Source organism: Micropterus salmoides, unplaced genomic scaffold (genome assembly GCF_014851395.1).
Source record: "Micropterus salmoides isolate LMB-PRFRI ecotype aquatic unplaced genomic scaffold, ASM1485139v1 Ms_hic_scaffold_10, whole genome shotgun sequence".
In the NCBI taxonomy this organism is placed as follows: Eukaryota; Metazoa; Chordata; class Actinopteri; order Centrarchiformes; family Centrarchidae; genus Micropterus; species Micropterus salmoides.
The window spans coordinates 5,910,549-5,938,399 of NW_024040041.1; the positions used below are offsets into that span (position 1 = coordinate 5,910,549).

At 38.6% G+C, this 27,851-nt stretch overlaps 1 protein-coding gene across 1 annotated transcript; it reads right to left on the reverse strand.

Moving 5' to 3' along the window:
* Positions 1 to 22,179: 22,179 nt before the first annotated feature.
* Positions 22,180 to 24,786, reverse strand: LOC119917146 (macrophage mannose receptor 1-like). The gene is made up of 3 exons (XM_038737274.1): positions 24,451 to 24,786; positions 23,321 to 23,613; positions 22,180 to 23,242 (listed from the first exon to the last, which is right to left on the reverse strand). Exons 1-3 carry the CDS (start codon positions 24,773 to 24,775, stop codon positions 23,051 to 23,053), a joined length of 810 nt encoding a protein of 269 aa, XP_038593202.1. The 5' UTR covers positions 24,776 to 24,786; the 3' UTR covers positions 22,180 to 23,050.
* Positions 24,787 to 27,851: the final 3,065 nt, after the last annotated feature.

Genomic DNA, 27,851 nt, shown 5'->3' on the forward strand with positions numbered 1-27,851 from the left:
TGATAATTCTGTGCTTTGTCACTGTGTGTGACCCATTTCACGTTACACATATTCATTTAATATAAAAATACTTAACAGAGCAATTTTAAGTAGCTTTGATGAACAAACCAAACACAAGAAGTTTTTTTCAATTGTACTGTAAATGTCATTATCACATATCGAGTGTACTTTCTGTCTTCTTGTTCTGGTGTCTGTTTTTTTCCCAAACATAAGACAACAAAGCAGCAACATTACCTCCAATGCAAAATGGTTGATTAAAATTCAACTTTGAAATAGAGATCTGAGTTTGAAAAAAATGTATCAGCAAAAAAAACCAAAAACAAATGGTAACTATAGCTTGGGTGGTGGTGCAGGTGGACCATTATTTGAAAGGTAACTCCTCTTGCTCACATATCCAAATGTCCTTGAGCCCGACACTGACCCTCAAAGGCAACAGCAAATAAAGATGACGCTTTATTCTAAAGGAGTATATATCCCTCTGTTTAACCAGAGATAAAATATTACTGTAAGACAGTAAATGTAACGGGGGGAGCAGGAGTTGTCAGTGTACATATTGGATTGCAAGACAAAAGACTGTATATTTGTGAAGCACCCTGTCATCCCTCGCGCCTCCTCCTCCTCACTTCACATCAGGGAAACGTTTCAGTCATGACGTTACAAACGTTAGAGTAGAGGCAGAGCCTGTACACCTCCTCCCTCCCTCCCTCCTCCTTTCTCACAGGGTGCGTCTTTTCACCCCGAGCTAGAGTTCTCCCCTGGAATGTGGGATGAGGACAGGCAGCCAAACGGCTTCACAGGCTTTTAATGTGTTTCTATTGGTGTGTACTTTATTTGGCCACGTGTGTTTTCATGTGTCAAGGCAGTAAAAAAGTTGTCCTTTGTAGAAGATATCAGCAGCATGTATGTGATTGTTTATCTGAATGTGTGTATTCATGCCAAATGAGTCACCGTAGACATTATTTTCATTCTTCATCACAGTGTTTAAATGTGCTCCCTCATCACAAATACAAGAAAAAAGCCCTGAGTTGGCATGTGGAACTTCCAATTTAGTTTCTTATTACTGCTGCATTTAGTACCTTTGTGTTGAAAAGACAACAGTGTTAACACAAAACAAATATACAGATACATATGGAAAACAGTAACAGACAAGCAGATCTCTAACCGGCTAAAATGACCAGATCCACAAAATCTGTACAGCCAGCCTCTATCCAATCATCTGACTGGAAAGACTGAGCCATCAATTATAAAAGCTCCCCAGATCAGTGGTTGAAGAAATTTTCAAATCATTTACATATCCATCATCCTTTTCCCTCATTGGGCCTTTAAAACACTTATTAAATCAAACCACCTGAGAGGTTTTGAGGGGAAATCTGCATTATTCTGTTCTGCAGAAGAGACAGGAAAGAAAATAGGAAATAGGAATAGCACTGTTCTCGTTATGTGCCAAAAATCAGTGTTGATGGGATGTGAAATTAGATTTGTCTTTTGACTTTGTCTGTTTTCTTTCTTAAATCCACATCACCTCTCTCTCTCCCTTGTTTCCTCTATGTCTCTCTGCCTCTCTGCCTGTCTTAGCCTGCCTCCAACATACCTCAAGTTCCACCCCACTTCTCCTAATGGTTTCCCCCTCTCTACCTTCCTCTGTTTCTCTGCTCCTCTGAGCTCTTTTTCCACTTCTCTTTACAACCCTCTCTCCTTCATTCAGTTCCGGAGCAAGTTACAACATTTGTGTTCATTCAAAATTGCCTAAAAGACAGAATGACTGGATGACCACCCAATCTTTAAACACACACACACACACACACACACACGTAGGCTAATTAAGTTACATTGGTTTGACCTCTGCCTATACAAACACAGAGACAAGCCTGGACAGGCATGCTCCTCTGGATATAGGGTTGTACACATGCACACATTTTAGCAGGACATCCTGACACACAAATGAAGAATTTGTGTATCATCTCGGAGAAGCATTCAAGTCCTCACAGTAGCCTTGTCAAGCCCACATCACAATAAAAACGTTATTTTAAACGTTTTAGATTTGGAAATGTGTCACTGCTTCGTGTGGACACGGTGACTTGAAGAAGGCCACGAAGAACGCTAGAGTGCAGAAGTTTTACAAATAAATGAAGATCCGTTACATTCAAGCCCTTGCCAAACAAGCTCACACAATGCTGATTAAGCCTATCACCACTCGGTAAATCCAGGTGTTCCACAGTATACAGAATCTAGTGTCTGTGGTGACATTGCTGCGATGATGGATTTTATGATGACGCGTAATTATCAACCAGCAATGATTGGTTTGCCAGGGGCAAACCAGAGCCATGTAAAGAGCTCCAGTATCTGCCATTGCTGATCAAAATAAATGTCCATTGGACAGAACATTTATTAGTGAGAATTTTCATAAGAATACCGGATTATTGTCTTGAACTGTGGAATTTTCTCTGAATTTCTTGAACATTTTCTGAACACAAGCCTGGGGCGAGCTCACCTGTAGACATACTTCATGAGCACGCCTCGACAGTGTTTGTGTTAATTACTTTCACTGCAGGGGAGACAAAACCGACTGTGACAACTCTTACTCTACTCGTGACCACAACCTGTAATTCATGTACCAACCCCCCTGAACCAGTCTACTAAAATACAAGCACATTTCCTACTTTACACTCATTTCTGCTTTACAGATGTAACACCACACACAATTCTCTACATTTGGCACAATTTCATGAATAAAGTCTCGTCTTCACATCGAACACCCTGCCTTTCAAAATGCTAAACTTAAATGTCAATGCTGACTCCCCACATTGGCAAACATATGTTGCACATTTGCTCAATAGGCAATCGGAGCTTTAATACTGTAAAAGGGCCACAGGTGAGCTCTTCTGTTTTGGAGCAATAAATGCCAAAATAGGAGCGAGAGGCAAGAGAAAGAGGAAGAGCCAAAATCTCTGTTGAGATTGGAACCACCATGGTCTAACAATGAGGGAGGCTTGGTCAGGTTCACTGTAGCATCTGTCATCCAGACTTTCCAAAAGAAATCTAATCTCATTACAGTATTGTAGTACTGCATATAAATACAGTACTTCAACTGGACCATAGTGCTGTAAACAGAAAGTATGTTTTACTGTATGTTTGCATGAAACTGGGAACTGTATTCCTAACTAACAGTGTTCATTGAGTTTGGAGAGAGAGGGTCTATGACCACAATCCCCATACCCTTTCCCTCTTTTGCGCACTATGTGTGCAGCTGCAGCTGTACAAGCTTTTCAGCGTTGGATTCCCCGTGCTAAGCCATACTGTACTTCCCTGGCTGCTAGGCCAGGTGGAACATTGCCTGCAATGTTGACGCGTTGCTGCGGCCAGACCGAAACATATTTTTACTGTATACGCTGACGGCTTATCATCTTTTTTCGTTGTTGTTTGAAATCATATCTTGTATTTGTGTGTTTTTGTATGAAAACAAAACAGTTCACAACAGGTAAAGTGCAGTATGTGGTGTAACACTGATATGACTGTTATCATAGTAGTGATCTCATCAGTGTTTAGTTGGTTCATAGAAATGTCTTTATTTGGTGGTGTGTGTCATTTGAAGTCAACATTTCCTTTTGAGAAGACATAACATGTCACTTCTGCAAGACATTTGTGGAGTTTTGAGTTTTGTGTGTGAGTTTTAGAGTTTTAAGAAAATGAGCCATGCTTTTAGAAAACGTGTGTAAGCATTTCAGAAAAACTGTAATGCATCATTAGGTAATGATTAGTTTGTGAATCGATCACACGGACCACCAGAAAATAGTCAGACATGTCCAATCCAGTTATAGGAAATAAGTAAACTAATCATTCCCTTCATGCTTAATTGATTTAGGACCCAGTCTGTTCTATTTATTATTTATATAGTCCTCAATTGGCAATTACTTAATTGTTTCTTAATAAACTAATCATTAACTAATCATTAGCTACTCCATAAAGTTTGATTTGGAGTTAGTCACTGACTAATGGTTCACTAGCAGTTAGTTCCTCATTCGTTCCCCGGCAGCTACTCAAAATGTTGTGTCCCTTGTTGTTAAGTGTTACCAAAAAAAAAAAAAAAGCAATGGAACAAGACGGTGCTTTAATCTGTGTTTACGTGATGAATGCTGGTGTGGAGCTTCTTCCTGGCTTCACGTGCTGTCCACTTCCCTTTACCTGCTGCCAGTGTGGCTGGGTGGAATAAAAAGGCATGTGTCCAGTGTGTCCTTCTTCAAGGCAATGTGTTCCATGCGAGTCTAACAGGGCACGCTGCGCTAACAAATGTTAAATATTTATACTTTTTGTATCATTATTGTTTTTACACCAATTTTACATTTTTTTAAAAGCATGCATAGTCAACGCTTCCATATTTTGTTTTAAAGGCGTTATAAAAAAGAGAATTACAAAGGCCAGGATTAACATGTAAAAGGCCTTAGAATCCCATTAATAATGAGTATCATCCAAAATCACAGCTCTGTAGGTAATTTTAAATGAGTTAAGATGTCTTCCTTCCTTTAATTATTTTTGTATATGCAATAATGACTTGGTCATGACGTTTAAAAATCTTCTATATTATTTGCAGATGACACCGATCTTCACAGCCTCACACGATGACTTCAGAACTGTAAATTAAGAAATGTCTGTGGTTTTAAATGGTTTCCAATTAAAAGCTACATTTTGATATTAATAAATGTGACTTCACAAAAACAACTACACAAATTGCAAGCAAGCTCTTCCAGATACAGTTTCTATTTTATCATCAGACATTCCCTCATATTCAGCTAGGTGGAACAATCATTTCAAAATAACCTTACTGTCATACATTAAGCCATACATACTGTAGGTCCACAGTTATGGAATTCACTGAACATGACACTTGTTTTCTTCGTTGCCAGCTTTTAGGAAAGAAATTCTTATATCATCTTGAACCTATGTTTTCTTCCCTTCTTATACCCTCTTTCTTTTCTGTTATTACTGTTTATGCCTGGTTGTGTGTTTTTGTGGATCTCGAGATTGTTTGTGCTGTGTGTTGTTTGTTTGTTTCGCTTTGTTTCATTTTTGATGAGTAATGATGTCATTTTTTAAAATTTGTTTAAAAAAGAGGAGGACTGTGAATAAACCCTTTAGGCTGCCTTTTTTTCCTGCACAATTACTGTTTTAATAAATGTTTTTGAATCTTCTTAATTGTGCTAATAAACTGAACTACATGAAAACTGATCATTCATCATGAACATATAACATATAAACTTTGTTATTTCTTGGTAGCAAATCATTTTGCATCATTTTGGGAGGACTAATGGATCTACTTTGAAACTCCCAACACCAAATCATCTGGAACTGGTTTGCTTCCTGTTTGGAGCTTCATGTAGTTACTGTCATCCATATTTTTTCAAGAGCATCACCAGAGAAACTGTTTTTACAGGAGGTTTGAAACCTTTTTCTTCTCCTTGCTTTTTTAAATGTGTCTTTACTCCTTATTCTTGCGTTATATATGTATAAATGTTTGCTTCTTAGAAAATAATGTCTTAATAAAGCACCTTGAAGTTGCCTCACTTTGTTAACTACAAATTAACATTATTTATATATGTTGTTTCACGGCTGTGTTTTCCATTATATTATGCAGTTGTTTGGACCTTAAAAGTCAAGTGAGCATGTCTCTTGAGTGGGCGTATCTTTCAGGCTGGGTCTGGAAGCTGGATCAGTCTGAATGTAAAGCTCCCTCTAGTGGATTATTACTCAAACAGACACGTGTACTGTTTTCTCCAGTCGTGAAGCAGAAAGCAGCAGTCGACAGTTGGCAGACTTGCAGCCTGGTCACCACAGAAAGGGAGAGGCGTGCATTATTGGAGTTCTCAGTGCGGCGTGAGCCAGACTCTGACCAATCAGGTCACATGGCTGAAGCTGGATGATTTTTTAACTGGATGTGTTGTTGACCTCAGCCATCTAAACCCATGGAGCACCAGACCAGCCTCATGTAATTCTATGTTGCAGTAATCACACACACAGGGAAGTCTACTTTCAGTGTGGTGGTTTTCCGCAGATGGCTGAGTTTTAACTCTTAACTCTATCTTTCTAGCTTTATTCCACATCCAAACCAAAGCAGGTAAATGTTCAGACACACACCAGGTTCTTTTCTCAGGATCACATAGATTCCCTCTCTTCCTTTTCTCTGCTGATGTTCTCAAACCCATCCATACTCTAAATGGAGGTGGAATTTATACTAAATACTTGTCCTGTTTGTTTTTGTTTTAATTAGTGTGGCTGTGTGTGTGTGTGTGTGTGTGTGTGTGTGTGTGTGTGTGTGTGTGTGTGTGTGTGTGTGTGTGATGGTTATTTTGATTAAATAATTTTGTTTTTTTGTTGAGATCTTGTATATGTAAATTGTTCTCAGGTGTCTCATGTAAATAAGGTCTTGATCTCACTGAGATTTCCTAAATAAATAAAATGTACCTCACTATCTTTAGTAAGAATAATTAAGTCAGATGTCTCCCCCGCTCCCCCAGAGATATGGACTAAACTTTCATTGTTTTTACATAAAAAACATTCATTCATTCATTTTTGAATTGTTTTCTCACTCAAACTAAACAACCATGAACACATTGTGTATTTAGAAAAAGTCTATTGAGCATATTGCAGCATAGTTTTCTGTGACATATACTGTAAGACAGATGAAGAACTAACCTTACTTTTGTTTGTTTTTTAATCTTGGTTTATGCTAAATTAATATTTATTTCATAATAATTTGTATAGTTTGTAGCTCTTCACACAGTCTGCATTACCAACATGCATCTTGGCCAAACAATTAATCACATCTCCAAAAGTCACTCAAACCACCAAAACACTTCATTCAAGTCTTACAATAAACTGTTCAAGTACCTGAGATGAAGAGTTTTGGTTGAATTGGCGCACTTTGGATGAGAGATTAACTGTTCTGAGCCGTTTGTCGGTAAAAACAACTGTTTGAAGAGGTTTGAAAAGGAAAAATGTGAGTTAGCAATTGCATCAGAAGCTGTGCGAAGTGATTGCTAAAATTTCTTGTTTGAAAGTCAATCACATGACTCCAAAAGAGACACAAAACAACTACAAAGAGACAGCATCTCATCCGCATTCAAAAGTTTGTAAACCAGCACACATGACAAAAAATACACACATTCCCTCTCCTCTTATGAAATAATAATAATAATATTTATTATATTAATTTCAGAATGTTCTCCAGTGGTTTCAGTGGATTTTAGTGATCCCTGCAGACAAACACGAAAAAAGTGTCTCTTCCCACTGATGGATGATTTGCTGTAGCATCCTAGCTCCCCCTGGCGGCCATGTTGGAAGGTTGCCATGTGGTTCCACAGCTGCCCTGTAAAGCCAAGTCACACTACCCTGATTTTTTTTTGCAATCTTTTAACACCAAAGCCCAAACTGTTCTGGAGGTATTTTAAGGGGTTTGGTTACTGAGAGGGCTCAAATGCACACACAGACAGTGGTAAAAGTAGAAATCACAGTAGATTTATTGATAATAGTGCAAATAATGTACAAGGGGGCACTTCAGACGGTGAAGCTCTAAGAGCGGGCAGGCTCAGGAGTGACTATGTCAAGCCGGGTGTAAGTAATTCAGATAAATGCGCATCAGCAGCTTTTATCAAGAGACCACACGGTCGATAACAAATTTATTGATGCTGAAATGGAAAAGACGTGTGCAGCATACTTTAAAAACTGTGAGAAACCGCGAATAAAGTAGGTTTATGAGGAATAAAAGCACATTAAAAAAACAAGAAAAAGCATGGCAGACAATACCGCACCGACTGAACACGTAAGTGTATCAAAATATCACTGCTCTTAACTGAAACAGTCAATTTTTAAGAGATAAAACAAGAGATAATTTTAACTTTACCACTGAAAGAGTTATCAGTCAATCAATCTCTTTATTTGTCCCCGTTGGGAAATTAGTTTGCAGAACTATCAAGTAGGCATTACATCATACGCCAAAAGAGAGAACCTTCAAACATACTGGTAAACACACGACTACTACACATAACACATAATTTCCCATACCCAACACCTTACTACCGATTAAATTAGGCAGACTAGACCAGCTGAACATCCTGCCTATTTGGCTATGTATGATTTAGACCTATTTTTGGTAAATAGAGGGAGGCAATATCATCGCCCAGATGGCAGCAGTTCAAATGAAGGCGCAAGAAGGGTGCCTCTTGTCTCCCACAATGGTTTTTGCCTTGTTCATCATTCTTTCTATAGATACATTCCCTACTTGGTAACTTGATACCTAATAGTTTACTTGGCTGATGTTACTGTTTTTTACAGACTTTTTCTGTGCCTCAGTAGCATTGCCAAACCAGCAAATGATGCAGAAAGCCAAGACACTTTCAATAAAAGAACAATAAAACATCTGAAGCATTTTGGAGTGGACCTTAAAAGACAACAGTTTTTTAAAAAAGTACATTCTTTGTTGTGTCTTTGTGCTTATGAGGCCAGACTACAGATCCCATTTGAGCTTATGATCAAGCACAATGCCTGGGTATTTGTAATTGGTAACAGATTGTGTAGGCTTCCTGCTGATAAGAGTAGAGTTTAATGATTGCACAGTTCTAAAATCAATGGACATTTCTTTTGTTTTGGTGGTGTTTAGAAGGAGGTTTGACTTCTCACATCACTTTAGGAAATAGTCAAGAACTGGCCCATGCTCCTCCTCCTCATTACATAGTAGACTCATTAAGGCAGTATCATCTGCATACTTAATTAGGTACCTGTTTGGGAAAGTGCTGGTGCAAGAGTTGGTATATAAAATAAACAATAAAGGAGACAAAACACATCCCTGGGGAGAGCCTGTGCAAGTGGTCATTCTGGCAGAGAGAGAGGTTCCTGCTCCGACTTGCTGGACTCTACAGCTAAGGAAATCAACAATCCATAAAATTAAGCTAGGCTCAAGAGAAAATTCTGAGATCAATCTATCTGCTAAGATACTAGGTTGAATGGTATTAAAAGCCAAGGAAAAGTCCACAAATAAAATCTTGACATGGGTCTTTGGTTTCTCAAAGTGAGTGTGCAATAAGTGCAATAGTGTCAGACTGGCATCTTCTACCCCCCTGGAGGCCTGATAGGCAAATTGCAGGGGGTCCATGAGGTGCTGTGTTTCAGATACAATGTACCTCTTCACTAGACGCTCAAAACACTTCATGATTAGCGATGTCAGTGCAATTGGTCGAAAGTCATTTGGTTCAACGGGTCGTGGAAAGTTTTGGCACTGGTATAATTATTAATAGATGTTTTCCACGGAGTTGGGAAGATTAAAAGATGATCTAAAAAGGTCAGTGAAAACTGGTGCTAGCTGTTCAGCAACAGTGTTTTATGACCTTTCCACATATGTTGTCTGGGCCTGGGCTTTTCCTAGAATTACATTTTCTAAAAAGCTGGAGGACTTCTGATTCCTTGATGGTAAAGTTAGACGAAAGGCAGAGGAGAGGAAGGGGTAGGGGTAGTTAGGCTATTAGTCAGGCAATTTAACAATTTGCCTTTAAAGTGAGCAGTGGAGGTAAATATGCCATTTAGAAAATGTATTAATTACAACCACTAATCCACACACACTATATAGGCTATAGGCCTGAGAACCAGAAGAAAAATTGTTTTTAAATTTTGATTTTGTTTACATAATTCCAGAAATTGAGATGTAAGAAACATGTCACAAAGATTTTTTTCTCAAAAATATATGGTGTATGTTGCAAGTGAGTTTTTTATTTTTCTCATAGGTTTTTGTTTTACTATGTGAGATGTATATTTTGAACTTGAAGAATATATTAAAATAGAGAAATAATTGACGATGGATGGATGTTGAACCAGAGAAAGAGGAAGAGACTAGATGTGGAGTCACACAGTTTTTATACCATGTCCTGAGTTGTAACTGATATAATCCAGCAAAGAAACATTGTGGACATCTGTAGAATAAAGTCTGTGTATTTTCCCAGCTCACATCTGAAGTCAAGTGGATGATTTCAGAAATGCATCGGTTGGGACACGTGTATGCCAGGACGATCAGCTAGTTTGCGTTTTGCTCTAACACATGATGTTTGAAATAGAGCCGTCAGTGCCATGTCCCCCACAGAGGACAAAAATGAATTGCTGGGTTTGAGGAGGTTCATATTATTGGCCTAGGCAGAGGGAGAGAGCCACGCAGGAGGCATGTCAATCTTGTCTTATTTTTATGGATAATAGATAAGAAGTCAGTGATGTGGTTGAAATTGTATTGAAAATACTGAATAATATATTTGTGACAGGACCCTGACGCTGTCTGACTTGACAGCCACACTGGCAATGTAGTAAGTTTTACCTGAAGGACATCCACAGGTGCACAGTTCCTGCTGTGCTAGTTGATATGTGTTTTACAAACTGTCAGATGTCTGTACAGTGTACAGTTTTAAAAAAATTAACAAAATTAAATATCACCCAAATCCCCTGGCAGGACTTGGACCTAGAAATGGACATAACAAGAGACAATGAGGAAATTGACTTGGAAATCTAGAAACTTAAAAAAAAGATCATTAAAATAATTTCAATGCACACTGTGAGCAAGACTGCAACACACTGTATGAACATTTTTTTTCTCTTTCTAGATGAGTGATCCCAGGAAATATTAAAGGTCAAACAAACATTGTGGCATTCTCTCCCTGTTGTTTCATGAATGAACAGTTCACTATATACTTGGTCCAGTGAAATGGGACTATAATTTGGAAGGATTATACAATTATGAAACCTAATAACCACAAACTTTGTGCCACCAGTGCCAAATAAAATACATACACATGAAAAAGTAACACATGCTCCTTTATTGTTAAAGAATATATCAAAAAAAAAAAAAATGAATCCGCCTAAAATACAATGGCATTTGGTCTCTGACAGTTATTGATGTTATCAGGAATAATTGCAGCCATTGACCCAGTCTGTCTGCAAACTTAACTGAAATAAATAAAATATGTAGCTGTACCTGTGGGATTTTGATCCAGGCCAATAAAAAAAATTACGCAAAACACTTGACGGAATAACTAAAAAACACTTGAACACTGAACAGATAAGGCACCAGGATTAACTAAGCCTGGTCGTTAGCCTGGTCTGGAGAAGGCTAACTGCACAGAGTAAATCACCATGCCTAACATTGTGATAATCTATAATTGAATTGACTCTGAACACATCTTTCAAAAATTCAAATCTGAGATTCATTATTCAGGTGTTCAGGTGTCAACGTTTATTGCTAAAATCTCAAACAATATTAAATATGTTCTTCTTGCTAACAAATCTGAGACATGATTAAAGAAAACTAGCTATGCTTATCTTATAATGTATCTTAAATCCACACTATCCATAGTTTATTGTGGTACAAACTCACACAACACACAGCCTTTCATTACTGCCTCTTGGAAGTCTCTGACACACAGGTCACACAGGCTTTCTCTCGTGCAAAGGCGTGGTCATCTTGAGTGAGCAGGGTGGCCAGGTCATAGCGGTAGTTCTGGTAGGCAGTGGCTGGCTGACTTGGATCCACCGGCTCCAGAGACCTGCAGTGTTTTAATGCCTCCTCCCACGTCTTCTTCTCTTTCACCAGAACCAGCGGCTCATCGTAACACATGAAAGAACGATCACTGTACCATTTGTTTTTATCGGGCACAGTTCTGACCATCTTTTGGCTGACCTGAAAGAAGTAGGAGAAATGGAGGCACTTGATTGGATTTGTTTTCAACAACATATTTGCTGATGGAAATTAGTTCTAACTTGTATGAATGCATTTTTGTGTAGAGAAGGTTGGCTGAGGACAACAGCGAAAACAAGGAAAATGTGACCTGTCACTTTAAATTAAAAAAATTACTGAGTGGATAGCACAGCTTCTAATGTTGAAAAATAAAAATAATCAGATGAGGTTTAAAAGAATGCATAAAGCCTGAAAGATTTGACATGCTTCACTTAGTTATGGGGTGTCTACACAGGAGGTTCAGATATGTTTTTCAGTCATCTGTCTGATCCCGTCTGACAGAACAGACGCGCTTCTATTTCAATCGATCCTTCTGTCTACACAAGCCAAATGGTAAGGACTCGTGTTTCACTCGTGCACTAACCACACTGATTATGCAGGTCAGTCAATTTCTCCCTGCAGTAGGTCTGTGCATCGTGCCAGGACTTTAAGATATTGGGTGTGAAGTACTGATTCCCCCCCCCCCCCCCCCACACACACACACACACACACACACACACACACACTCAGGAGGAAGGAGGAGCAGCAGGGGGACAAGAATGCAAATTTTCCTCCTCATGATTTCCACAGGAAAGATTCCATACACCTGGAGTCACATGAACATTTATGTTCAGCATTAGTTGATACAGGCAACATTTTAAAAATGTGAATTAGGTGATGGAAATGACCTCTAAAGCTGGACTCATGTCTGCTGTGATGGTGCAGTGAGAGAGAGTGAGGCATGTGCAGAAATTGTACATTTGTACAAAAAAAAGAAATTGTAATTTTTGGAGAGATTATTTTAATGTATTAACTGTGTTTAATTTACTATTAAATGACATGAACCATTATGATGGATGAATAAAATCCTTTCACACTAACTAAATCTGAAAATCAGTTAAACTGCATCACAACCGTTATCATGGGGACAGACTGGTTAAACTATTTATTATTCTGTTCCAATCGAGCTCAACTCATATTTTGGTTGTTCTCATTTAATTTCTGTACACAGATCACATAACAAGTATAAGATAGGACTAATTTGATCAGGGCACATGACTGCTAACTGAGGTGAACAGTGATTCCTACACTACTGCACTCAAACATCTGTTTTCACTGGAACTACCAAAGAAATATTCTCCTTCAAAACTGTTTCTAATGAGGATATAAATAGCATACAGTCACAGAGACAGTCTTCACTTCTTGAAAAAGTTGCGTTTCTGTTTTTTTATTAATGTTTTATGTTCCTCTACCACTCCTACCGCTTCTCTAACATTTTGAATGTCTGACATGAGAGGTTTTAAACTGTAGTAAAACAATATGCTGATGTATGTAAATACAAATGGTAAGCTTGATGACAGGTTGGAGATGACTAACTTATAAAGCAAATAAAGGCAACAAACTGTACTGCTGTGATGTCTCAAACTAATTTCAAGACCGCAGGTGGATTTTCTCACAGCACTGAAATGGTAGCAGTTTAAAGTGAAGTAAGTCTAAATGAACACAAATAAATAAATAAACATCCTAAAATGCGTAAAAACAGTATTGCCATCACCTGCCATCCACGCAACCTCAGTGGAAAATGAACCTCTGGACGACGGCAGCAGGGAAGCCAGCTTTAAATCTCTGACCGGACCAATCACGACTATGTGCAAATCCTAGCTGCAGAGATCCTGCCACGTGTGACCATTTATTCACAAGGTTGCAAGACATCCACCCATCATCTCTCTTCCCCTCTCTCTCTGTCTCACCAGTCATCTTAACCTTGTCTGGCCTTTCTTGGTAAATCCCTGTGATGCTCCAGCAGCTATGCAAAGCAGAGATTAGCACTGTAGGTCATAAAGCTGAGGGGAGCTGCAGATCCAGGTGATAATTCTCTGTTGGTTCATCAATATGAGTGACCCCTTTCACATAGTCACATCATTTTCACATTGTCATTGGATACATTGTAATAAAAATATTGATTAGACGCTTTCATTACAAATATGATTAGCAATGTTATTCATTGGATTACAAAAACTGTAAAAAAAAATCAAAATACTTTGCATTCCATTGTTAATGTAAATAAATAAATACTCGATTATCCATGTTCTCTGTAGATGTCTTTAAAAATCTACCAGATCTACCTGCCTGTAGCACAGAATGTCCTGCTGTTACACACCCAGCCATTCAAATACCTCCATGCCCCAAGTGATAGTCAAAACATTGTATTTGATAAACAAAACGTGCATTTTAATTCACTGACCTTGACTTGTTCTCTGACATAATTGTGACATATCTTTCTGTGTGTGTATGTGACAGCAGTCACTGAACAGAACACTGAATCCTGGTTGCAAACTAATGACCATAGCCAGCTAGCTGAACTGTGTCCACCTCAAAATCATTGTTTTTACTAACCCAGGGTCAGCAATAAAGGTTCAATGCGTAAGTTTCAGTGGTGAGGGTTGCAAAATGCAAACAGTGGATGGCTCCTCGCATGGTCCCATTTCCCGAGTTGTGAAGTCGTTCCTCTGACTTCAGTGTGTGTTCATGAGATCTTAAGTCGGAATGTGGAATCAACATGGACATTACTACAAAGATGTGTTGGATCAGCATTATCAGAGCGTGTACTAAACAACACACAGAAATCTAGTTCACTCTACATGGACCACCTCAAAACCACCTGAAAGAGTTTTAGCAGAACTTCCAAAATTTTTATTTTCTCTTTTGACAGTTGTTCTTTGTGGCAATTTTAATATTCATGTTCATGGTTTTTTAAACATTACTACTTCTTTAACTTAAACAACATGGGCTCTATTTTAATGATCCAAGCCCATAGCATGTGGTGGAGGAAAAAAACGGTGAGTGAGCCGTTGGTTGCAATCAGATTGCATTTCGCAACTCTCACCTCTAGATGGCACTAAAAATGACACACTGACCTTATAAATTGAAGAAGGCCCTTGTCTCATCATATTTATAAACTTTATCATAGACTTTAATAATGTGATCCAATCCTATACAATGGTATAACACTAATACTATACCACTTTCATGCAGTTTTTAAAGTTGTGATGCTAAACGCTTTTAGCATGTTAGCAAGTGTACTAATGTTAAAACCAGCGTGGCTAAGGCTATGTAAGACTTTTAGTGTGGATTATCTAAAAATACAGGCATCGAAAAATGAAGTCTATGGACTGACATACCTTTATCTTCTTGCCTCCACACTTCGTTGAGCCTCTTCTTTTTTCTTTTATTTTCCAGACAAATATATTCTTCTCGTCGCACATCGTAAGAGTCTCTGACTGACCCAGCGTAATGAGTGACGTCACTGCATCAGTCAGGATCAGGAGTCGTAGTGAGGTCCGAGCAAGCTGACCCATCAGGGCAGCTGTTGCTCCATAATAAAGAACTAAATTAATAACAACTGTGTTTATAATGATGCATTAGAGAGTATGTATTTCTTTGTATTTTATTATTTTATTTAACTTTTTTGAGAGAATTTTTCCCAACTAGCTAGCTAGCTTACTCTAGGGGACCCTCTGCTGGCCACGGGGGTACTCTGCCACTGTAATGGTTGCTTATTGGCTTTGCCGGCTCTGTGTGTCCAACCTGCATAATTGATTAGCTATGCTCAAAACTGAACTTGAATGCATCCTGTGCAGGTTCTAGTCCTGCTTACCTTTGTCCCACGGGGTGAAGTTGGCTTTCTCATCTCTTCTGGACCATTTCCACTGGGATGAATTATTTCTGTACAAAGCCCCGGGCCAAATCTGAGCCAAGGGCAACGGCGATGGCTTGATTTTCTTTTTCATCTCTGATTGTGACCAGGTCAATGTGTTCCTTCCTGCAGTAGGACTGTGCATCGTGCCAGGACATAGCTACATTATAATGGATAAAGTTCCGATATCTCAGGCCTAACACCAGCCCACACACAGGAGGAACGAAGAGCAGCAGGAGGACAAGAAGGCTCATGTTTTCCACAGGAAGCATTCTGTTTACCTACACATGCAAATCTTCAGTGAGCATTTTTTTTTTCATTTTTGGATGAATATGCAACATTTTTATGAAATACTTTTCTGTGTCAGCTGAACAGCTATGAGTAACAAGGTCTACTTTTAGCATCGAACAATGACGCTAAAGGGTGCCATGTGCATTTGTACCAGATGCTAAAGTGAGGACAAAGTGTAGGTATTTGTCGCCCTGAGCTGTGAGATCATACATAAAATATGCGCTGCTGAAAATGTTAACAATGTTAGCAATGCAACAAATATAATTAAATTGACAGTGCCTCGTGCCTTTGAGCACACCTTTCCGTCTATGCTGTACCTCTACCATTCCTACCACTTATAGTCTCTAACATTTTCAATGCCTGACTTGTACATGTAAAGGAGAGGTTTTACACTGTGGTATTGCAATGTGCTCTTAAAAAATGTAAATACAAATAACAAGCAAGGACAGTTTGATGACAACTCCTATTTTAGCTTCATTACACTGGCTCCCAGTATGTTTTAGAATTGACTTTAAAATTCTATTGATCACTTTTAAAGCTCTTCATGGCCTCTCGTCTTGTTATATTTCTGACCTTTTAGTCCCATACGCACCAGCACGTACCTTGAGATCCTCGGGCAGAGGTCTGTTGTCTGTTCCAGAGTCTCGACTGAAAACTAAAGGGGACAGAGCGTTTGTTGTCAGGGCCCCGAGGCTCTGGAACAGCCTGCCCGAGGAAATCAGGTCGGCTGAGTCAGTGAACTCTTTTAAGTCCCTTCTTAAAACATACTTTTATAGGAGAACCTTTCCCGATCTTATTTGACTTTATTTTATCCCTTTTATTTTATTGTATTTTACTAATTTTATATTTATCTTAAACGTGTATTTTAGTCTTTTCAATGTTTTCTTGCTTTTATCTTGTATTGTTTTTGTATTATTGTCTCTTGGGTATTATTGTCTTTACACTTGATAAAGCACTTTGTAACTTGTTTTTGAAAAGTGCTCTACAAATAAAGATTATTATTATTATTATTATTATAAAGACAATAAAGGCAAACAAATTGTACAGTGTTGTGATATGGTAAGCAAATTTCAAGACCACAGGTGATATTAGTCAAAGCACTGAAATGACCTGAAACAAATAGCTGTCTGGAAGGAAGTCATCATTTCAAATCCATTATAAATTTGTATAATCTCATCCTAAAATGTGAAAAAAGTATAATAGTTCTTCAAGTGCATCCTGACATATCACCTGCCATCCATGTAGCTTCAGTGGGAAATGAACCTCTAGCCCATGCAGTGTTAGTGCCTTGCCTTTTCAACTAGCCAGCCTTGTTTCTACAGCATGACTCACCTTGGTCCACGGCAGCGGAGAAGCAGGCTTTGAATCTCTAAGTTTCCAGGTAGGTATGTGTCTCACTGAAATCTGTGGACTATTAATTTCAAAGACTGACAGCACCAATCACAGCTCAGATAGATCCTGAGCAGACCAATCACAACTATATGCAAAACCCAGCTGCAGAGATCCTGCCATGTATGACACTATCTTGGTAAATCATGGAGATGTCCCTGCAGCTATGCAAAGTAGAGCTTAGAACTAAAGGTCATAAAGCTGAGGAGAGCTGCAGATTCAGGTGATTCAGATTCAGTTCTTTGTGTGTTCATCACTACAAGCATGTTAGATTGTTTTCACATTGTCCTTTGATAAATTTATGTTATAAATGTTGATTATAGACGCTTTAAACGTAGCTACCACTGACATTAGCTAAAAACACACAACATAAAATATGACAGCAGTGTTTCATTGTAAATCTTGGTGGTTACCTGTCCATTTTTGCTATGTTTTTTTGCATTTGCTTGCTTGCTGACTTGTTAAGAATATTAAAAACAGGGTTGCTACAGATTACTGTGGAATGTAATCCATAGGATTACAAAATTTCAGAATTAGAACACATTATTAATCTCCGATGGGAAATTCTTGTCTCACAGTTGGACACATTGCACATCATGGCATAGGAAAGGAATACGGAATAGAAATAACAATAGAACGTTATATAAATATAAAAAATATAAAATCTAAAGGATTGTGGATATGTAAAATATTTCTATTAACAACAATTAACAGAATTCTAATGATAAACAGTATTTTTGAACAAATAGTAGTAGTAATAATGAGTACTGTTAGGATTGATGTGGAAGGGATTACAAATCCTTAAAAATCCTTACAAACCTGCAGTGTTAAGAAAGAGTAACCAGAGTCATAATAATAATAATAGTAATAGTAAACTAATCTAAATCAAACATTGAAAATATTGCACCTTATACTAAAAAAAATGGACGCAGCCACACAAGTTGAATTTCACAAGTATTTTTCTTTCTCTTTAAACCCCTCCATACATTGTCAACATAAATAACATGTGTTTTGCATATTTAAAATTTACATTTGGTAAAATATTATTATATTACTTACAAAAACAGCACTGGCACAAACTACAGGTGTACTGTGTGTGTTCTGCAACATGGATGCTGTCTCTTTAGAGTTTTTGTTGCTGCTGTTATTTAATCAAAATCACTGAGGAATTTGCAAAAGGATCCCCTCCACAAAATGTTAATTTTCCATTTTCAGTGTAAACAAAAAGGAACAAGAAACTCCTCCTTACAGTTTTTTTCCATTTCTAACAAGCAGCACTCAATACTGTAGCCTTGCAGTCTGCATTACCAGCATGCATCATAGCCAAACAGTTCATCTCACCTCCACATGTCACTCAAACTACCAAAACACTTCATGCAAGTCTCAAAAGAAGCTTGTTCAGCCATAACACTGGCAACAATTCTCACTCTGAAAGCATACATTGTCACTCATAATACACTGACCTAAAATCACTAACAGAGAGCATTGCATAAATTATGAACTTTTATCTTTAGAAGTGTGATGAAATGAGTATTTCATTACAGAATCAAATTCACTTTATTGACTGTAAATGGAAGAAGGATAAATCAGAAATGCAGCAATTTGTTCTTCTCTTTTTATCCTATTTTCTTTCCCCACCAAACATGTCTTCCTGTAAGTCACTCTGAAGCAGTATGTTTGGTAACGAGTCAAAACGCTTCAACCCAAGGACACTTGGGTAGGCTTTCAGCTGAAATTGCTATCAGCTGTGTTTGGAATGATTACACTAAATATTCTGCCAAGTATATTTAAGGTGTGTTAGCATTTGAAAAATGTGCTGCCAATACACAGGTGCATCTCAGAAAATTAGAATCTTGTGTAAAAGTGTAAAAAAAGTTTTCATTATGAGTTTACATAAATACTGCTTATATCTCATCCATATCTCAAAGTATTAAAAAATATGTTATTTGTTAACTTTGGGGAGATGATGCCTCAACCACACCTCCAATAACTTGTCAAGGCTATGTATACCTTTCTACTCAACCTACCCTGCGTGTCTCAGATTGCTCGGCCCACCCTACCTTTCCCTTCACTTCATCCATTCACCATCCCCTGCATCCATACCTCCATTCACACACAAGCACTCATCCCTCCTATCCTTATCCCCTCATCCTCTCTTCACTTCATCCCCTTCTCCCTGCTTCCCTCTTCCCTCCGCCCCTCATCTCTTCCTATTCAATCCAGCACACATCCCTCTCATGTCTCATCTAGGTACTGGTCCTATCTGAGGGGCTCGGAATAAGATTGGACAAAAATACTTCCATCCCCCTTAACATGCATTAATCTGTCCTCTATCATTTATTCATTCCACATTTTTCTGAAACTCCTAAATGACACATTGTTGTGGTGTGGTCCTTGCAAGTTAATATTTGAACAAAGAATGTATTAAACAGAAACACTGACCTGAGAAGAGCCTTAAATCTATCAGTCTGGCTCAGTACAGTATAGGTGCACCTGTATTGTGCAGGTGGTGGAGTAGTAATGAGACAAGAGTTCATGGGATTTTGGAGAAAGTGCACATTCAATCCATTTTGTGTGTAAGCAATGCAAAATGATTCAATTTGGTCCACATACATTTCTTTTTTGCTGACTGTCTGGAGAGTTTTGACAATGTTATTTCAGTTTTGACCAAAGCAATTGAAAAGAACTGTTAAAAAATGCATTTAGTCAGAACCAAACTGGCAACCTGAGAGGAGTCAGATGTACCTGCTTGTAGCACAAAATGTCCTGCTGTAACACACCCAGCTATACAAATACTTAAATGTATTAGGCAAAACACTGTATTTGATAAATAAAGTATGCATTTTCACACACTCACCTTGACTTGTTCTCTGACATAATGTTTGTCTTTATGTGTGTGTGTGTGTGTGTGTGTGTGTGTGTGTGTGTGTGTGTGTGTGTGTGTGTGTGTGTGTGCGTGCGTGTGTGTGTGTAGCAGTAATAATTTATAGTATGTGGGTAAAAGGATGCCATTATAAAATGAATAAAATGAGTCACAAATAGATAGAATACAACTTGTAAACACAAAATATGAACTACAAATAGATTCAAAATCCGCAAACAAACTCCTCATGATCCACAAATATAAAATACGATCTACTAAAAGATTAACAATCCACAAATAAACACATGAGGACTCACAAATAGAAATCAGTGACTTGTACAGAATGTGAATAAACGCAAAGTGATTTGTCTGCGCGTGAAGGTCATATTCTGTTTGTAGATTGTGTTGCATTTGTTTTCAGAATTTTGGCACTACTGTTTTGTAATGTAATTTTCTACAAATTACATTACAAAACTTGTATTTTCAAACCACTGTATAAAGACACTCTTACAAATAATGTGCAATGTATTTGCCGGACATTTACAGACCTTTGCATTTGTATAAAGATTGTTTTGGCACTGTCTTTGTGCAGAGTGTGAGTCTACTATCCATACATATAGTCAGCCACTCAGACAGCGACCAGGACAAACGAGGAAAACTCCCGGGGTGAATAAAAAGGTTTACAGTTTGATAATAATGTCTCTAAGTGAGGGCTGCATGATTTTTTCAACACTGTGACATCTGTACACCAACCTTCGTTTATGTAGAGACAGACATCTACAATGTCCAATAAAAGTAACTTTAAACCAAAAAAAAATAAGCTACTGATTACTGCATTATAGACATTTCCACCATAAATTGGTGCAGAAATGTCTCCAGAATGCAGGAAAATAAGTTTTTAATGCAACCTCCAGAGTAACCCCTAGACTCCCAATACTATATTTCATCAATAAATATTTTTTCTAAATAGTACGAAAATACGTTCTTGGCCTTGTTCTCATGACCCCAATCCTGTCCAGCATCAGGTCTCGTGGGCTAAGAGTTTCATCACACCCCTTATCTGAGCCCTTAAATCTCCCCACCACTTTTCAACACAAAGTGACGCCCTTGGGTAGGGTGTGTGCCATGCTGTAGTGACAATGATGATGATTACTTCAATTAAGGTCAATGATAAAAACATAATCATAACGCTATCATAAAGTGAGACTGTCACCTACAGCTGGTGATCTCTCACTGACATACAGTACTCCATGGCCACCTCTGATCACCATGGAGTCAGTAAAACAGTGCGAATGAGCACACTGATGCACTGGTATACTTATCCACAGCACAAACCACTCAGCTGTGTTGAGAGAATATTACCGTAGGTACACGTTACATGGATTTTAACACAAAAGTATAAATCACTCTTAACCCTAGACAGACAGGTCTCTTTTGGACTTTTGGAGTTTGGTTTGAAACAGTGTTTCACAGATATTTCCGTTCGCCACAATGCCCTTACCTTACTACACATTTCTTTCTGTTGTGCATTTTTCCTGTCCGCTAAAGCTGCAGATGGCCCGAGGATTTCAGCCACCACCACCACCGCCCATTTACCCAGTGAGTTATCATATCAAGATAATATCACAAGCTGTTAAAGCTGACAAATGAGACCAGGGCTTTTCCGAAATTAGACTCTTGCCACTTTCACGCCACAGAGCGTAGGCTACTCTGTTCAAAATCACCCTCACAGCCAAATTGAGTTCCCTTAGCGTATAGGGTATCAATCCAGCGTCTAACTTTTGGATGTTTCCTCCCCCTAGTGTAAAGAGGATCTGACGTCACTCACTGCTATCATCGTGTTTATCAAGCAAAGTTGCATTAAGATTCAGGATTGATGTTGGGGAAAACTGCCATTTATGTTATGCTTGTAGGCTATATGTAACAAATTAATTTGGTTAGATTGAGAATATTTATTTAAACCGTTCAATGGCTCAGCTATTAATTTATGAAAAAGAGATCTCACATTCTTTTATGATAAGATTGATATTGATTGTAAAAGAATAGGCTATATACTGTATGTTGAACCTCTTTATCTTATATGGAATTTATTACATTCAAAAAAACATATGGTCTAAAAAGGAACCACAAATAAAACATTTCAAAATAGAAATCAATTTTATTGAAGCATTATCTGGTCTGAAGAATAGTAAAGCAATTAAAACAGTTAAAACGTGTGGGCTAAATGCCTTTGTTGCTTGTTACGTGATACCCCTAGGTGTGTAATGTTCTGTTATTCTATCGTTTTATGTACAATAAAACCATGAGGCTGCACTGTTAACCTGTGTATGGTGAAATAGAAATGTTAGTGTAGGTTGGGAATTTAAAAATCTTACATGTTTACGGGCGTAGTAACACGGACCTCACATTGAAAGAAAGGTCCTCCATCGTGCAGCAAAGAGTGTGACACACTTTAACATGTCAGCATCGGTGCTCACTTAGCATCGGAGGGCTTCATAACCCACTACCACTCCGCCCTCATTGGTTTTGCGTGGCACTCACTGTGGCGGACCCTCAACGTGAACACGCAAGCGAGTTCAAGTATTGAGTCCTTGTAATACACTCCGGTGAACTTCAAGTTCTTTTGTTCTGTTGATACTTTTGAAATACCTGGTTGTGAGTGATTGTTAAGTGACTGTTATGAGCTGAAACACATGAGTCCTACTGTTTTTGTGTAAATATACTGAACATACATAACATTGAATGACATTGTTAACAGTATTTACATTAAATAATCCCTAAGTGACCTGAATGTTGTAAATATGTAAATATATTCAAGACAAATTTTCAACTAATTTCTCAATATTTAACAATAGATTTTAATATTGGTACATTATATTTAGTTAAAAATGAATTATTTAATTATATATAATTATAAGACAACTTCATGTACATGAAAAAAGTACTGAAAGTTAAGGTTATTAAATGTACAATCCACTGACTTTGTTGAGAAAGTTTACAGCAATCACAGAACTGAAACATGAAACGTGGAGGAAGAAGCAGACTTTTTAAGTTTCTGTTGGGAAAGATGTCTTTAAGGCTTCCTGTAACAGAGGAAGTTCTTGCTCTCTCCACAGTCCCTTGTATCGAAGAGTGTGGAGCCGGTCTTCAGCAGGACGCCACAGAACCTCTGAGTTGGGCAACCTTCAGTATTGTTGTACTGCACGTCTCCTCCTCCACCCACCCAGACCCAGTGGCCAGCCAGGTAATGCAGGCCCGTCCACACCTGCCAACATTTAGCAGAGACATGTAAACACAGACGATGAACTGCTCTATAACATAACACTGTAGAAAACTGTCCTACCTCAGCAGTGGTAGCCCGTTGGGCTTTCTTTCGTGCAATGTCGTGGTCTTCTTGAGTGAGCAGGGTGGCCAGGTCATAGCGGTAGTTCTGGTAGGCAGTGGCTGGCCGACTTGGGTCCACCGGCTCCAGAGACCTGCAGTGTTTTAATGCCTCCTCCCACGTCTTCTTCTCTTTCACCAGAACCAGCGGCTCGTTGTAACACATGAAAGAATGTTGGACTTCACAGTAATTGGTTTTCCATTTCTTGTTATCAGGGTACTTAACAGCACAGTTCTGACCATCTTTTGGCTCATCTGCAAGAAGGAAAATATCTACATTCAGGAATTCATTTATGGAGAAAAGTTGAAAAAATTTTCACAGATTTTTCTGTGCATTTTTGAGAAAGTAGAGAATTGACAAGAAATGAGGAGAGACAGATAGGGGATGACATAACAAAGGCTTCTCAGCTTCTTGGCCAGTAGGACATGAATATATGTTAACTAGTTAACTGATTGTCAAGTCAAACCATTTCCATTCTAAACAGTTTGGCACATGCAACTGAAGCACTTCTCTGGGGTACTCTTGGGGTAAAAATGAACTGCAGTCTTATCCAGCATTTGGCATATCAGTTGCAGCTTCTGCCATGTGGAGAGTTTGTGCACTCCACTCTACAGAATCTCCACAGAGGCAACAGAGGACATCACACCGTACAGCAACAGCGGCTGAGGACAACAGTGAAAATAATCCTGACTTATCTGGAATAAATTAACATTTCTGTGTCAGGAAAACGTGAATTTTGAATGTTTATTACCTATCATGTAAAATTTTAAATTTGAAGTAAGGAAGTACAACTTCTAACATCATATAATAAAACTTAAATTAAAAAAATTGAAATCTAAAAGAATAATTTTGAAGTTACTGTGCCAATAGCCTGAAAGCCTTGACAATGTTCACATGGTTATGGGAAGTCTACACAGGATGCAGTTCAGATGTGTTTTTTCAATCATCAGTCTGATGCCGTCTGACAGAACAGACTGTGATTATGTGTTGGGCTCCAACTCGTAGCGCTGCCAAAACGCAGATGACTTACACTCAATACTGTACCTAAATGCATCCCGTGTAGACACAGATTTAGGTGTTAGCCTGCTTACCATTGTCCCAGGAGAAGAAAGTGGCTACCATGTCTCCTCTGGACCATTTCCATTGGCCTGAATCATTTCTGTACAAACCGATCCAGCCCTGCTTTTTGGTTGAGCTACTGCCCCAGACACCAAGAAAGTCCTGATTCACTTCTTCATCCTCGATGATGACCAGGTTGGAGTTTTGCTCTCTGCAGTAGTCCAGTGCATCTTGCCAGGACTTTCTGTCATCGTAATGTATAAAGTTCTCAGTTGTCAGGCCTAACAACCCCCCACACACGGGAGGAAGGAGGAGCAGCAGGGGGACAAGAATGTAGATGTTCTTCATGTTTTCCATAGGAATGATTCCAAATACCTGCAGTCACATGCAAATGTATACTGAGCACTGTGATGTCACAGAGAGATAGATTGGTGCATGTGATTTGGTGAAAAGGATGCATTTTTCAGTTGACGTACAGAAATTGTATCTTTTATAGTAGTTCATATGAACTATGGTATGAATTGGGGTTTGCAGTAGAAAGGACTATTTGGTACACAGAGCACTACTTTGATCAGGGCTCATAAATGCTAACTGAGGTGAACAGTAATTTCTACATTACTGCACCTCTTGAAAAAGTTGCTTTTGAGTTTTTTTTTTGTTACTGTTGTAATGCTTTGCCAAACAAAGTCCCATTCACCTCCACTGTATTATTGCATTATTGTTATATTGCTGTTTTGCGCAGCTAGATTCCACTGTTGGTAAATAAGACTCTTGGCTGAACTAACAATTAAAAATGACAAGAGCATTTCCATTTCAAAATGTTATATAGACCATTTTCCACCACATGTATCCTTTTTGTGTGACTTTGCTGACTCTACATACAGATTTATCACCGTTGACAGGTGATGTTGCTGTTGTGTGATGACCATGCGACCAATGGTCTTCACACAACAGCAACATTATGACATAAATAAACATAACAAAGTGATGCACTGCTGTAAATGTTTCTGCATTAATAACCAAAGACTATAGAATAGAATATACCATTTCTACTACTTCATTTTGAATGCCTGACTTGACTTGTGAAGGAGAGGTTTTACACTGTGGTATTGCAAAAACATTTTGATGACAGCTTGATAATCACTAAATTCTAAAGCAAATACAGGCAACAAATTGTACAGTGCTGTGACATCTCAAGCTAGACCGCAGGTGAGAGTTTCTTACAGCATTGAAATCACCCGAAACAAATTTCTCCCTAGAAGGAAGGCATTATTCCAAATCCATGCTGTGTAAAAGATTTTTTCTCCTCCTAAATCTTTATGGCAGAAAGAGAAATAAAATGTTCATCGGACTTTGGCTACGTTCACACTGTAGTCCTCAATGCTCATTTCCTCACTCCAGTGTGAACTTTCTGTTCTTTTCATCATCTTTTCTGGCACTGAACAATGCATCTGCCTCACAACTCTCTCTCTCTCTCTCTCACGATGGCTCCGTCTACAGCAGAACTGTGACAACAGCTGCTCTAAAGTGATGTCAGAGAGTCCAGACTCGGGTTGCATTTCAAGGTCTGGGGTCTCATTTATTGCGTACTTCCGGGAGAGTCAATCAAAGGGGTGTTCAGAGGTAACATTTCAATATAATTTACACAATAGTAGGCCTATTCATTTCAAACCATTTCCCTTCAGCCATGTGAGTCGCCATTTCTCATTTCTCCTCTTTATGTGAGTACGCATGGTTCAGAGTTTACTTACAGGACACACATTCTCCCGTCAAGTTTGTTTTTTATAGATCAAAACCTTTGCTTGGGAAGTGGCGTACGCATGTTTCCAGCCCTGTTTTGTATGTACGCACCGTTTATAAATGAGACCCCTGATCTGTATCGGATTTGGACCACATATGAAAGTGGCCCACATCAGAAAAAGATCAGATTCCAATTGACTTTGCCTGTTCACACTGTTATAAAAAGATCAGATCTGAGTCACATATGAGCAAAGGAGGATTTGGGTCACTTTGGCCTGCAGTCTGAATGTAGCCATTAAGAAGTATAAATTCATTTAAATGCTATGAAAATGCTAATCCAACACATCTTTGTAGTAGCATCCAAGTTGATTCCGCATTCCGACTTAAGAGCACATGAAGAGTCAGTCAGCTCAGGAAATGGGACCATCCGAGGAGCAAGTGAATGAACCGTGGGTGGCTGGTTGCAAATCGTAACCTTCACCATGATGCCACTAAAACTTACACACTGAACCTTTAAAGTAAGTAAGGTACGTTTAAATGTATAATAAACATCCTGAAATGTGTAAAAACAGTAATAGGGTTCATTAAGTTCCAGGTGACATATGACCTGCCATCCATGTAGCCCCAGTGGAAAATGAATGCCCGTGCAGTGTTAGTGCCTTGCTCTGCTCAACTAGCCAGCCTTGTTTCTACAGCAGCACTCACCTTGGACGACAGCAGCAGGGAAGCAGCTTTGAATCTCTGGGTTTCAGGTGTGTCTCAGTGAAGTTTGTGAAATACTCATTTCATAGGCTGACTGCACCAATCACAGCTCAGATAGATCCTGACTAGACCAATCCCAACCATGTGCAAATCTTCTCTGTCTCTCTCTCTCTCCCCAGTCATCTTAACTGTTTTAACTTCACTTTTTTGGTGAATCATTCTGATGTCCCAGCAGCTTTGCAAAGCAGAGATTAGCTCTAAAGGTCATAAAGCTGAGGGGAGCTGCAGATTCATCTGAATTGTTGGTTCATCACTACAAATCACAAATCATTTTCACATTGTCATTCGATACACTATTGTAAAAGTATTGATTATAGACACTTATATGTAGACTTACCACTGTCATTAGTTAAGAACACACAACATACAGTATAAATAGGACAACAGTGTTTTATTATAAATATCAGTGGTAAACTGTCTGGCCCTGCGATGGACTGGCGACCTGTCCAGGGTGTACCCCGCCTTTCGCCCAATGTCAGCTGGGATTGGCTCCAGCAGGATAAGCGGTTGACGATGGATGGATGGATGGATGGATGGTAAACTGTCTTTGTCAAGTTTGTGTGTATTTGCTTGCTTCCTTGTTTAGGATATTATAGGGTTGGGTCAGATTACTTTAAAATGTAGTTTGTGGTACAAACTAAAGATTTTGTTGCTGTAGTTTTTTAATCAAAAGCCAAGAGGAGCACTTACTCAAAATGTTCATCTTCCATTTACTATGTAAATAAAAAGCAATAAACACAATGCATAAGTCATCAAATATATTAAGTCACAACAAAACAGGCAACCTGAGAGGAGTCTGGTAGATGTCTTTAAAAATCTGCCAGATCTACCTGCCTGTAGCACAGAATGTTCTGCTGAAACACACCCAGCTATTCAAATACCTCCATGCCCCAAGTGATAAGCAAAACATTTTATTTGGTAAACAAAATGT

What these genes read in the sequence shown, in the direction of transcription:
- LOC119917146 (XM_038737274.1), bottom strand. Translation starts at nt 24,775, where the DNA reads ATGGAAAACATGAAGAACATCTACATTCTTGTCCCCCTGCTGCTCCTC. An exon ending in TTTCTTCTCCTGGGACAATG is followed by an intron (nt 23,614 to 24,450) that starts GTAAGCAGGCTA and finishes TCCTTCTTGCAG; the next exon opens with ATGAGCCAAAAGATGGTCAG. An exon ending in AACGGGCTACCACTGCTGAG is followed by an intron (nt 23,243 to 23,320) that starts GTAGGACAGTTT and finishes AAATGTTGGCAG; the next exon opens with GTGTGGACGGGCCTGCATTA.